Source organism: Xenopus laevis, chromosome 5S, assembly GCF_017654675.1.
Source record: "Xenopus laevis strain J_2021 chromosome 5S, Xenopus_laevis_v10.1, whole genome shotgun sequence".
Taxonomy (NCBI): domain Eukaryota; kingdom Metazoa; phylum Chordata; class Amphibia; order Anura; family Pipidae; genus Xenopus; species Xenopus laevis.
The window spans coordinates 50,513,326-50,526,764 of record NC_054380.1 but is presented as its reverse complement, the minus strand read 5'-3'; the positions used below and the strand labels follow the sequence as shown (position 1 = coordinate 50,526,764).

The window sequence follows — 13,439 nt, the reverse complement described above, 5'->3', positions numbered from 1 at the left end:
AGAGACATGGTTGAAGTATTACAGAGCAACATTTGTACTGTATGTGCTTATGTACATAGGTATAAACAGGCATGGTGGTATCCTAAGTATAGTAATATATAGATTACATTATGCCAAGGTAAAGTAATGATTTTTGATTGATTTTCTGTGTTGCTCCAAGGTCACAATGACATACTGCAGTTTTAATATGTGCAGTAACTGGCCAGAATTCTTGTTACCATGCTAACTTTTAGCTCCTTCCCCCAAAGCACCACCCATTTTTTTTCCACTCCAGGCAATTAATACAACTTTAGCCGATAGCTGCACACAATCTTTGGATTTGGAATATATTTAGACAAAAAAAAAAACCCTGCAGTCCTGGGTTTAGTTGGTTCCAGGTGTAAGCTTTCAGGATGCTTTCTTCACTTTAAGGCAGTTTATATACAGGGGTGTCTAATTCAGTATACAAAATCATAAAAATAACTGCTTCCCACTCAGCACTACTTTCACACATAGGATGCGTTCTGCCTAAACTGCGGCTCTTGTGGACTACCAGTAAAATAACACATATGTTGGGATCACCCCTGTACTCACAGTACTTGACAATTCTTTTGGGGTGATTGCTCAGCCTCATGGCTTCCACTAGCTTCCTCAGACACTTGGTTAAATGCACTTTCTGCTCCTTGCTGTGGCAGACAACAATCCAGTCCTTCTGGAGTTCCTAACACAGACAAACAGCCTTCTTGCTATGTCCTTCTCCGAGAGACAGTTTCATTAACATTAAATACCTTCCACAGGATAGCCTTCTTGTCAGGCCCAGACTGGCAAACTGTGGGCTCTGGCAAATTCCAGAGTGACTGCTAAAAGGTGCCATAGATTGTGCCATAGGTGTCAGTATTTAGTGGGCTGGTGGGATGCTGCTTGGGCCTCTGTGTGGGCTGATTGGGCCTCTGTGCACCTGAAATGCCAGGGCCTATATTGATCCTCGGTACAGACCTGCTTCTTGTGAAAAGTGATCTGCAATATTTGAGCTGGACTAATGGAGTAGAGTAACTGCCCTGCCTGTTCCTTCCAGAAAACTCCAGCTTCCAGGATCTGATAGCTTACATTTTTAAAAAGAGGATCATTCTCTGTTTACAACATCTTTACTGGAGCTATTAATGGGAGTAATTAAAGGCAAAGCATGCCTTTTCACATGTGCCTTTAGTCACTCTCTCACACAGTGTACTAGTGTCTACAATTATCCTTTTATGCGCCATCTGGGAATTGGTAAATCTAAATTTACTGAATACAGATATGTCCCATCTGAAAGTTGTCATTCAAATAACTATCTACCCTCCTTGATGAGGGATTACTTTTTTGTATGTAATTGAGATTTGTTTGTTTTTTTCAAGCGGATTCAACTGGAACCCATTCCCTGTACACCACTTACAAAGATTATGAACTGATGTTTCATGTGTCAACTATGCTTCCATATATGCCCAGCAACAGGCAGCAGGTATGTTCCCCCCAGTTCATATATGAATTATTACATTGGTGACTGCACAATGTATACGGTGTCGGACTGGCCCACTGGGATACCAGGAAAACTCCCAGTGGGCTCAGGTGTCAGGGGTTCAACGGAGGGTCCACTCGCACACCCTGGCCTACAAATGGATGACTGGTGCTCAGTGATGGAGGGATCGGCACGTTGGCACCCTCCAAATTGTACAATGGAACAGGAGTCACTGGCACTCGAAGGCAGGTGCAAGTAGGGACAAGCCCTTGCGTGTTTATTAAGCAGAAAAATGCAATGTTTCGGGGGTAAACCCCTACAAATGTAGAATTTTTCTGCTTAATAAACACGCACGGGCTTGTCCCTGCTTGCACCTGCCTTCGAGTGCCAGTGACTCCTGTTCCTCAGGTGTCAGGGGGCCCTTATGCTGCTAAAGATTTGGCCTATTTCATGGCTATGTCCTATTTATTTGAGAACAAAGAGACTAACTAGATGGAATAATATATTATAGTATGTAAAGAAAAGAGACTAGGAGAATAGAGGTTGAGTGATGAGAATAATAATAATAGTACTGAGAGTGGGCCCCCGGTCTATGGTTCTTTGGTTGGCCCCTGGTCTAAGGTTTTGAGGTGGGTCATGGTGTCCCAGTCCGACACTGAATGTATAAACATCTGGGTACCCAAGCCATCCCAAAAGCCTTGCTATTAAAACAGAAGGAAACACATAATCAGTTAGGGGTGACATAGTGAAAAAGATGGCTTTTTTTTAAAAAAAAAAAAAAAAAACTTTTCCTTTTCACTCTACTGCACATGCACACCCACATGTAGAAAAAGAAGCAGGAAGAGGATTTCTGGAAGAAAACTGGCTGGGGCAGTTTTCTGAAAGGAGCACCAGCCATATCCATCCATCAGTTAAGTGAATACAATCACTGGAAAGTGCCTGACTTTTGGCACCCCCTAGTGATTGATGCCTTTCCTTCTCCTTTAAAAGTTAAAAAAATAGCATGAAAAGGTGTACAAAATCTAAACTAAAGATTTTGCTCAACTGTATGCAATCAAGAACATAGAGATGGTGATATGTAGAAACTGCCCACTGTTGCAGAATGATGTTGGTAGACTATTAAAAAATGAACTTCTATTTAGCTGGCAGTGACACATTAATAGAAAACCATCTGTACTCCTCTGAATTGTTTATCACTGGACAAACACAAACTATAAAAAAAAAGTACCTTTACATGTTTGGGGGATAAAATGTATCCAATATCTGGAAACAATGAATTATTGGAATTGTAACAGTATAGATCTGGCTATGGAATAAGCAGTTATTGTACAGATATAGGATTTTTTTATTTATAAAATCACTTTACTTAAATAATCAAATATATTATAAACAGTATCAGGGGCAATCCTTGGCAGCTTGGTGTTGCTGCCGCTAACCCCCACCCGGGAGACGGCGCACATTCATCCATTCATATGCTTTGGTCCTCTAGGCGAATCCATCCAAAAATATGCATGCATATGATGTCATTGGCGCGTATGCGCAATAATGGTGCATTGTGATGTTGGCGCTTTTTGTTTCATTTCATTGCCCAAGCTGGTTTTCAGTATTTCTGACACCACTCAAGTTATTTCCTGCAATCCTTATTGATTTTTGACTCCTGCCTGGTTATCGACTTCTGATTTTTACCGCCTGCCATTGACCCTCGCCTGAACACGACTCTGACCTTGCCTGAGCCTTTTTGTACCACGCTTCCAACCACCTTGGCCGTGGGTAGGATCCCTGCCTGCTCCGCAGCAGAGAGCCTGGGGCCCCAAAAGGGTCTCAGTGAACACCGGAGTTAGTAGGGCTCTCTTATTATACCTAAGGAGTAGGTCCTTGCAGTTATGGGCTACTCTACACTACTGAGCTATAACATGTCCTTTGGCAACTTTCCATCAAATAAATAATACATAAATAAAATCTTAGGCCGTTTTGCAAACTCTCTCCAGTTTTCTTCCTCAACAAAAAAATAACAAAAGGCATATAAACAAAGAAGCAATAAAGATTCACATGACATAAATATGTTCAAACCCCAATATGAGCAGATTCTCCGAGGCTACATAAAAGCTGAACCTCCAGCTTTTATACAGGTATAGGATCTATTATTATGATTGCAGGGGTCTTTCCATAATTTGGATCACCATATCTTCTGCTACAAACATTTAATAAAATTAAATAAACCCAAAAGGAGTGTTTTACAACCAATATGGACTTGCACAGCTTAGGATAAAATACAAGGTACTGTTTTATTATTAGTGAAAAAAATTAAGATATATTTAAAAATTAGAATTATTTTATTATAATGGACTTTATGGGAGATGGTTTTCCCGTAATTAGGAGCTTTCCAGTTTCTGGATAATGGATGTGGTACTCCAGTGTTGCCTTGCTGCATTACTCAACCTGTGTCAAGATTTATGTTAGCAAACTGTCCAGTCCCCGATGAAGCAAAGTATACCCAAACCATCATACTGCCTTCACTTTGCTTAAGACATGCAACAGTGTTTTTTGGAGATCAGTGGCTTCTTCCATATTATCTTTCAATTAACAATATTCTTATTTTAGTGAAATTGCAAGATGTCTCTGTTAAGCGGAAGCTGGAATTTGTATGCTTGTGCTTCATGTGAGAATGAAAACATGCAGCTTCAAGTGCTAGTGTTACATCACCGTTCTTAAGTAATTCATTACATTAAATGGGCGTTGGTAAAATGAATGCATCGGGGGGCATCGTGGCTGAATGTCGACCTGAGAGGACATGTTCCTGTACAGCTCCTGTTCATAAGCAATAATTTCCAGAGTCCCAGCCCGGCACCTTCATTTAGCTCATCTCCGGTACCACCTACGCAACCCGATTTATATGAATTGATATCACTGCTACCAACTAAGTCGGATTTGATGGAAATGGCGAGTAATATCAAAGCAGCACAGAAAGTGGAGTTGGCAGGTATCAAAGACACGCTGAGGGGAATCGGTGAGGAGTTGGGAGAAATTGAAGCCCAGACCATTGCTAACACGCTGGCTATTAAGAGAAACGTGGAAAGATCTAACAACCATTATAAAATTATCTACCTCCTGAAGCGGCAAATGGAGGACTTGGATAACCGTGGCAGAAGAAACAATATACGTGTACGAGGGATCCCAGAGACTGTTAAAGCCAATGAGATTGAAGCTGCGTTGCAAGGTATTTTTAACGTACTGGGTAGAAATAACAACTTTTTCCAATTACTTTCTATTTTCTATGTGTGACGGTTTTTCTAAAATTGAAGTGTAAAGTGACATTTCTCTCCTTCTAAAGCAGCTCTGGGAGGGGGGGTCGCCGATCCTGTAAACTGTTCTAAATGGATACATTTAGTTGATACATTTCTTATCTTTGTCCCTGCTGAGCAGAATCTCTGGGTTTCATTATAGGCAGCGGTTAGAATTGATACAATTGTTACTAATACTGCAGAGATGCTGCTGAGAAATGTATCAACTCAATGTTGCAAAATTGTAACAGTTCAAAATCTGCAACTGAAGTACTGAGCTGCCAGACTCAAACACCAGAAACACGAATATTCAACTTTAAACTTAGAGTTTGGAAAAATAGTAAAAAATAAATAATGGAAAGTAATTGAAAAAAGTATTTATTTCTGGGGAACAATCTAAAAACAACTGAATTGAAAAAGGTGTTTGGAAGTTGAACAACCCATTTAAGGAGCTAATTATGCAAAAGACCCGCGCGGGTGGACAACTTACATTTACAGGCTTGAATTACCCTGCAGCAGAGACGCACTCTTCAGGCCCTTACAAAGGCCTTGCATGAGAAAGGCATTAAATACAGATGGGGGTACCCGTTTGCCCTGGGAGCTCAAAGAGAGGGACGATTCTACACATTGAGGGAACCGGATGATTTGCAGCAATTCTGTCTCAATGTAGGTGTACAGCCTATGGAGCTGGAGGAATGGAGACAACTGATCTATAATGGAGACAATTTACCGGTGCCGAGGGTCCAAGAATGGGAATCACCATCGAAAAGAAGGAGGTCTAACAACAAGTCGGATGCAAGATAAGATTAAAACTGTGTTGGAACATTTACATTTGAGTGATCTTTCGGGGATGCAGAGACTTCCTAATACCTAATATGATTTGATAAGTATCTGCTATCTAAATATATATGTGCAGGGGTTAATGCATCTCTAATCCCAATATAATTTGATAAATAGATTATTGTTAACTGTATATGTTCAGGTATTAATGCATCTTTATTATTGCAATGACGGTTAAGGTGTTGTCTAATTGAATAACATGCAGATTATTTGGTGCGTTCAGAAGGCACACAAATTGAGTTTTTTCATGTTCATAAATCATCCCAATAGTTAATATTATCTTAAATACCAAGACACTGCAGGGAAAAGCATAGTAAAGTGAAGAAACGAAATTAGGGATAATCTAGCGAATCTATATTAAAAACATGTAGAATTCTGGTTTGTCTTAAGAAGCAATCAAATTAAGGGGGTTCTATTTTTGGTTGTTTTGATCTGCATATAGCTTAAAAAATTGTGATGGGTAATGCCATCTAAGGTTCACTAATAGTTATTGGCCTATGACAGTGAAGGAACGAAAATGGGAATCAGGATAGCAAACTTGAGATGGTACATGGTGAAGGTCTCAAACATAGGGAGATGGATTGATGGATGGATTAAGCAGAATTAGGCATAGGAGTTAGGACAAACATACACATTTTTTTTTTTAAGACCTTGAATAACCTATTGGTTTCACAGATACATACCACGTACCCTACCTGATCTATCTGCTTTCTGGATTCTCCCTATAATTATTTGGGGAGGTTGCAGAGTTTTATTTACCCAAACTATCACTTGGGGAAGACACTAAAGATATGTCAGATTGGAATTTAAGAGTAATATTTGAGCTATACTTTCAGTATCATTGTTTAATTGTTATTTGTTTATTCTGTTTATGTTGGCTTATTTTAATGTTGACTTGCACTGCAGATGACATGTGTACCGTCAAAATGAATGCTGGTGGGGAGAAGGCCCACTGGAATGGCAGGGGAGGGTGGATAAAACATAGTTTTTTGCTAACATATCGTATAAATGGAGGATAAAAAACTGTGCTGCAGGTCCTTAAATGTAAAATGCATTAACACCTTTCACAAGAGAAACTGCTTGAAGCTGGAACTTAAAGGGCATAATATTCATATCGCAATGTTACAGGAGACTCACCTTAAATGTAAAGCCAAAACTAAACTGTACTACAAAGGTTATAGCAATAGTTACATTAGCAAACCCCAACCAAACAAGGTACGAGGAACTGCGATACTCATTGCATTACAAATTGGTTACTAACTGATCAAAAATCGGACACTCAGGGACAAAGTATAAAGGGAAAACAATATACCATAGCATCACTGTATCTTCCTAATGTCCTAATACCACACGCTGAAGAAATTCCTACAGGTGTTGGAACATTTTGCAGCAGGATATGTGTTGATAGGGGGTGATTTAAATTTCACAATTGAACCACTGATAGATTGTTCTGCTAAGAAATCTTCAATTTCATCAAGTTATATCTCACAATTGAAATCCCTCTAACACACCCACCATCTTATGGATGTATGGAGAATTCATAACCCCACAACTAAGGATTATTCCTTCTATTCAAGTGCTCATCAACAATATTCTCATATTGACTATTTTCTAAGTACCACATTCTTGTCTCCCAACAATTCTTAAAACCTCAATAGGATCGATCTCATGGTCAGATCATGCCCCAATATTCTTACAGATTTCGACTACACAACCTAAAATGGAGAAATGGCATTGGAAACTAAATGAATTCTTGTTGGATGATGCAGCATTATGTCACAAATTAGGAAAGTACTCAAGGATTACATTACCGAAAATTCCAGTCCAGACACCAACCCCCAGACTCTATGGGAAGCCCACAAGTGTGTTATAAGGGGAGAGTTGATCAAAATTGCGACACACAAGAAAAAAGAGAAAATGGAACAATATAATAATTTACTGTCTACCTTAAAGGGAACCTGTCATCGGAAAACATGTTTTTTTCAAAACGCATCAGTTAATAGTGCTACTCCAGCAGAATTCTGCACTGAAATCCATTTCTCAAAAGAGCAAACAGATTTTTTTATATTCAATTTTGAAATCTGACATGGGGCTAGACATTTTGTCAATTTCCCAGCTGCCCCTGGTCATGTTACTTGTGCCTGCACTTTAGGAGAGAAATGCTTTCTGGCAGGTTGCTGTTTTTCCTTCTCAATGTAACTGAATGTGTCTCAGTGGGACATGGGTTTTTACTATTGAGTGTTGTTCTTAGATCTACCAGGCAGCTGTTATCTTGTGTTAGGGAGCTGCTATCTGGTTACCTTCCCATTGTTCTTTTGTTTGGCTGCTGGGGGGAAAGGGAGGGGGGTTGATATCACTCCAATTTGCAGTACAGCAAGAGTGATTGAAGTTTATCAGAGCACAAGTCACATGACTTGGGGCAGCTGGGAAATTGACAATATGTCTAGCCCCATGTCAGATTTCAAAATTGAATATAAAAAAATCTGTTTGCTCTTTGAGTAAATGAATGGATTTCAGTGCAGAATTCTGCTGGAGCAGCACTATTAACTGATTCTTTTTGAAAAAAAATTTTTTTCCCATGACAGTATCCATTTAAGACAATTAGAAGATAAACATAAACAATCCCAGACCCCGCAATTGCTGACACTTCTCACAGAAACGAGACAACAAATTAAGACCATATTAAATATCTACACAGAAAAAGCTATTTTTATTATCAGAGACAGAGGTATTATGAGCACGAGAACAAGTGTAGCAGAATGCTAGCAAATGCCCTAAAAAGAAAACAAAAATCTACTCAGATTACTAGAAGTGGATACTACAACTAACACCCAAATAATTGCACGGACATTCAGAGAATTCTATCAGTCTCTTTACAATTTGCAGTCGTTTGCCCAAAGACAGGAATCACAGATGTCGTTGGCTGAAAAATATCTACAGACAGTAATGCAACCACAGATAATGGAAGAGCTTTGAGATCAGTTGGAAGCACAGATTACATCAACATAAATTGAAATGGCGATTAAGGAGATACCTAATGGGAAAGCACCTGGCCCGGATGGGTTTACTGGCCTTTATTATAAAAAGTTTAGAGACATTTTAATTCCACACTTTACAGCAAATCTTCAAACCACTCAAACTGTAGGCACTTTGCCTCCAGATGCTGCCATGGCTTACATCACGTTGCTACACAAAAAGGGCAAAGACCCACTAGATGTTAAGAGTTACTGCCCGATTTCCCTTATACAGTAAATGTGGACACAAAACTTTATTCTAAAATATTAGCAAACCGGCTGCAAACAGTGATAACTAATTTCATCCACCTTGAACAAGTTGGATTTGTCCCTACAAGAGAAGTGCGGGACAGTACTCTATCGGTATATAGCATTATGAGTTACTGTAAAAGGAATAAAATACCACTGGCCCTATTATCAACAGACGCTGAGAAGGCATTTGATCGAGTATCGTGGGCCTTCATTTTCAAGTGTCTTACACCGATGGGTCTAGGGCCAAAATTTATTCAAAGCATCCGAAGCTTATATACAAATCCCAAAGCGTGTATTAGGATTAATGGTTCATTGCCAGAGTCCTTCAGCATAAATAATGGGACACGACAGGGCTGCCTTTTGTCCCCACTTATATATATTATCACTTTGGAGCACTTTCTACAGAGAGTAAGATCGAACCTTGACATCACTGGAGTATCGATATCTAACACTCAGCATAAAATATCGGCGTATGCCGATGACATGTTGTTTTTTTATCACAAACCCCTACATATCTTGCCCAATTTGATGAAAGAATTAAAACAGTATGGCATAGCTAGCAATTTAAAGATTAACTACCAGAAATCCAGTTTGTTAAACCTGTCTCTAGCGTCTCAGCAATGGGACCTTATTAAGAAATCTTTTGCATTCATGGTAGAAGATAGATCTTTCACATATTTGGGGATACAAATAACAAGGAATGTGGAAGATGGCATCTCTGAAAACATAATCCCATTGATCAAGCAGACCCAGAAAGACCTATCCAGATGGGATAAACCCGGATTTTCCTGGTTTGGCTGCATAAATATACTTAAAATGGATATTTACCGCAGTTTCTATATTTCTTTCAAACCATCCCCCTGCAAACTTCTAAACAAACCTTCCAAACCTTAAATGCAATGCTTTCACAGTTTATCTGGACAAAGAAAAGGCCACAATTGAAGTTTACACATTTGACAGTCTAAAGCCAGAGGCGGAGTGGGATTATCGGACTTTCAAACATATTACAGGGCGGCGATTTTGCAGAGAATGCTCGATGTTTGGCATTTACAATCTACTAAGCTATGGGTACAAGTACTACAAGAAGAATCGAGAATACCATTGAAAGTGCTGCTGTGGATAGAAAAGGGCAACCGAGTTCTTCCTAAACCAATGAATCTGGTTCTTTCAACATTGTTGAACATATGGGATAATCTGAAAGTCAAGATGAAGTTGTTAAATTCCAATACTAGATTGAATCCATTAGTACATAACAATAAATTGGAAGAGATCCTGGCACCAGAGAGCATTACATCAGTAGAACGATTGAGGTTCTGTCAGATACAAACAATTCATCAATTCAGCGCTTCTAATAAGATTTATGTAGTCAATCAATTACAAGGCGCAGGGGTTTTAACTCTTTCGGGGGAAATTTATATCACCCTTGGCGTCGCTCACCGTTTAAGGCTAGTGGCCCGGGTGCTGATAGCCCCGGACCCTGCACTGAAGTTCTACACAAACGTACGTCACATCGGGCTCCCCATCGAAAAACATCAAGTTATTAGCAGATAAGTATTTGCAGAGTCTTACCCTGTCCACGTGGTGACCCGGGTGCAGCCGCCCCGAGTCCGTCACAGAGGAGACGTTTTCACAGCACAACAGGTTTTGTAGCAGCGCACACCAGCACCTGAAGGAATCGCCCACACGAGGTTATGGTTAAAAAGGTATAACTTTAATTTCTCATCCGATCAAACATCTAGCGTCTGAGGTCTGACGCGTTTCGTGGCTACGCACTTCCTCAGAGACCTCCAATCTCATTAGCATGTTTGTCTTTTATACACATCGCTTTCATTAACATATTCACATATTAACTATTTACATACATTTAAAAAAAAGAGTTTATACATCAGTTCTTTTATTGTTACATTCTGCTCAGTGGCAATTGTGAAACTATGTTGCGATCCCATTATTACTTTGGTGTATGTCATTTAAAAGTAGCAACTTATATCAAATCTTGAATTTAATCCTTCCGGTTGTCTAGTATGTAATTTATTTGTATGTATTTTGTGGGTCAATCCCTAAGCTCAGTAAGTGACAGCAGCACAGAGTATGTACAATGAATCAGCAGAAAAGAAGATTGGGAGCTTCAGAGGCATCTTTGGTGGCACATTAGTGATGTGCGGGCCGACCCGATACCCGGGGGTCAGGCGGGTTCGGGTCGACCTCACACAGCTCCTTGCTGGTGGCAAATGCCGACTTCAGGGTTCCGGTTTTATAGTCTTGCGTCTGCTCGCCCCGCCCCTTTTGTGATGTCATTATGACATCATCGGCGGGTCGGGTTGGCACGGGTCTATAAAAGGACCCCGGAAGCGCGGGCTGGAGCAGGGCGGGTTAGGGTCGGGTGCAGGTCAGGAAAACCATGGGGTGGTACATAATGTACAACATTTCAGCACTATTTAACTCTTTCATTGCCAGCCAATTTGGTCACTTGCAATCTTTTTTGCTAGGCAGTTTTTGGACATTTTGAGCTCTTCCAGTTCCAGGGGGTGGTTTTGAGTTTACCTAGGTAAACAATATATTGATTTTTTTCAGGATATGCTAGATATGCTAGTTTTCCTAAAGTAGTACATTTTTATGAAATTTCTCAAAATCAAAGGTTGCAATTTGCTGCATTTTTATATGCAAAGGCAAATCACCTTAAAATGAATGACGGAGGTCTACTCAACAGTTTGATGGCCAGATGCATAGATATACTAAAGTATGTGGTTATATATGGACCCCAAATGAAAATGGTGCCTAGGAATTGTCTTGCCTGCCAATTCAGCTTTTGCAAGCAGAGCCCCCTGACTGAGTATTGTATCATAATATCCCCTAACTGTACAAAGACCCCCAGAAAACCATATATTTGTGGAAAGTATACATTCTGAAGATGGGTTAATATGCCTCTACCAAATTACCAATTACATTTCTGAAAATTGCCTTAAAATGTTGCCACATTTATCTCACACAATGTTTTATATACAAAGGAAACTCACCCTAGATAAGAATGTCAGAGGTCTACTGAACAGTTTGATGCACAATATACATTGATTTACCAAAGAACGCGGTTATGTTCGAAACCCAAATTAAAAAAGTGCATATAAATATTACACACCTGAACAAAGAAAAAAGATACTCTTTATATTAATTTACCGCTTCAGTCTTTCGAGAGGTCTGATTCAATTAGTGCAATTAATGAAAAGAGAAAAAAGAAAAGAAAAAACCCCTCTTCTGACTGATAATTCGATGGATCACTTCTAAAATTCAAATACATCCACTTGCTGATACTTGTAATTAATTATGCAAAATTAATAAAAAGTTTGTGATTAGCTCAATTGCTTGGAATAAATAAGTAACTTATCTAATTAAAATTGTTAAATTACATTAAAGTGCTACTTCCGTGCTAATTCCTTAAATTGTTATAAAGGACAGATTTAATCAATATTTTTCGCCCATTATTTCATACTTTTACAATTGATTTATTTATTCCAAATAAATCAATATTCCCTTGCCTGCCCAGAACCTGAGCCCTGACAGCGTGAGTGTGACTGGAAGGAGCAGTAAAAAGACCTTGATTGTGGATCCATTATTCTTGGGATTGTATGCCAGTACGTGGCACATAAAACTTTGTACATAACACATGCATGATGCCTAAGAAGATCTGAGAATTAGAAGTGATCTGCGAGGAAGAATGGCAAAAATCTCTAGATAGACAGACAATTCAATACTGACTTAATTTATTTCTACCTAATTGCTCAGAGAACAAACAAGTGGAATAAAGTAGGAACCCTAGGGTTCTGAGTTACCTTACCTTCTCCCATACCTCCCAACTGTCCCTTTTTCTGCGGTACAGTACAGATTTTTGACACCTCAGCCAACAGCCCTGGATTTCCCTCACTGACGCCAGAAAAAAGATAAAACTTTTCTGAAACTTAATTTATAAAAGGCTTTTTGGCAAAGTCCAGAATACTCAGCACCTGCACTTGGATACATTTGTAAAAATATTAAGATAAGTAAAGATACAAGTGTAGCTATTGAAGATACGCAAGTTACTTGGGAGAACTGTGACTCATAGCTTAAAGGAGAACTAAACCCTGAAAATTAATATGGGTAAAAATGCCTTGTTTTATATACTGAACTAATTGCATCAGCCTAAAGTTTTAGATTTTCAATAGCAGCAATGACCCAGGACTTAAAACTTGTCACAGGGGGGGGTCACCATTTTGGAAAGCATCACAGAGCATGTGCAGTGAATCAGCAGAAAAGAAGATGGGAGCAATAGGGGTATCTTCAGAAGCACGGTTCTTCCCTGCAGAGGCACAAATCTTCCCTGCTAAAGTGCTTTTTTTTGCCTTGGGCTGGTACAGAAATACAAACCATAATGTGCAACATTTCGAGCCTGCTTCTTTAGTTCTCCTTTAAAGGGCAATTTTTTTAGCAAAATTGATATAACACATAAAACATGGCCCTAAAACTCCCAGAAATGTGTTCAAACTTTCATAACCTGCCAAATTTTGTAAAATTGATGTGGTAATTAGGGGTGTGGGCATGGTCAAAAAT

General features: G+C 39.3%; 1 protein-coding gene across 3 annotated transcripts in view; it reads left to right on the top strand.

The window, feature by feature from the left end:
• LOC108717893 (signal-induced proliferation-associated 1-like protein 2) overlaps window positions 1-13,439 on the top strand; it is a 175,521-nt gene that overhangs the window by 73,113 nt on the left and 88,969 nt on the right. For all 3 annotated transcript variants that reach the window (XM_041564533.1, XM_041564534.1, XM_041564532.1), the window contains exon 6: window positions 1,374-1,477. In XM_041564533.1, the coding sequence (XP_041420467.1) occupies window positions 1,374-1,477 (104 nt within the window). The remainder of the gene's footprint in view (window positions 1-1,373; window positions 1,478-13,439) is intronic.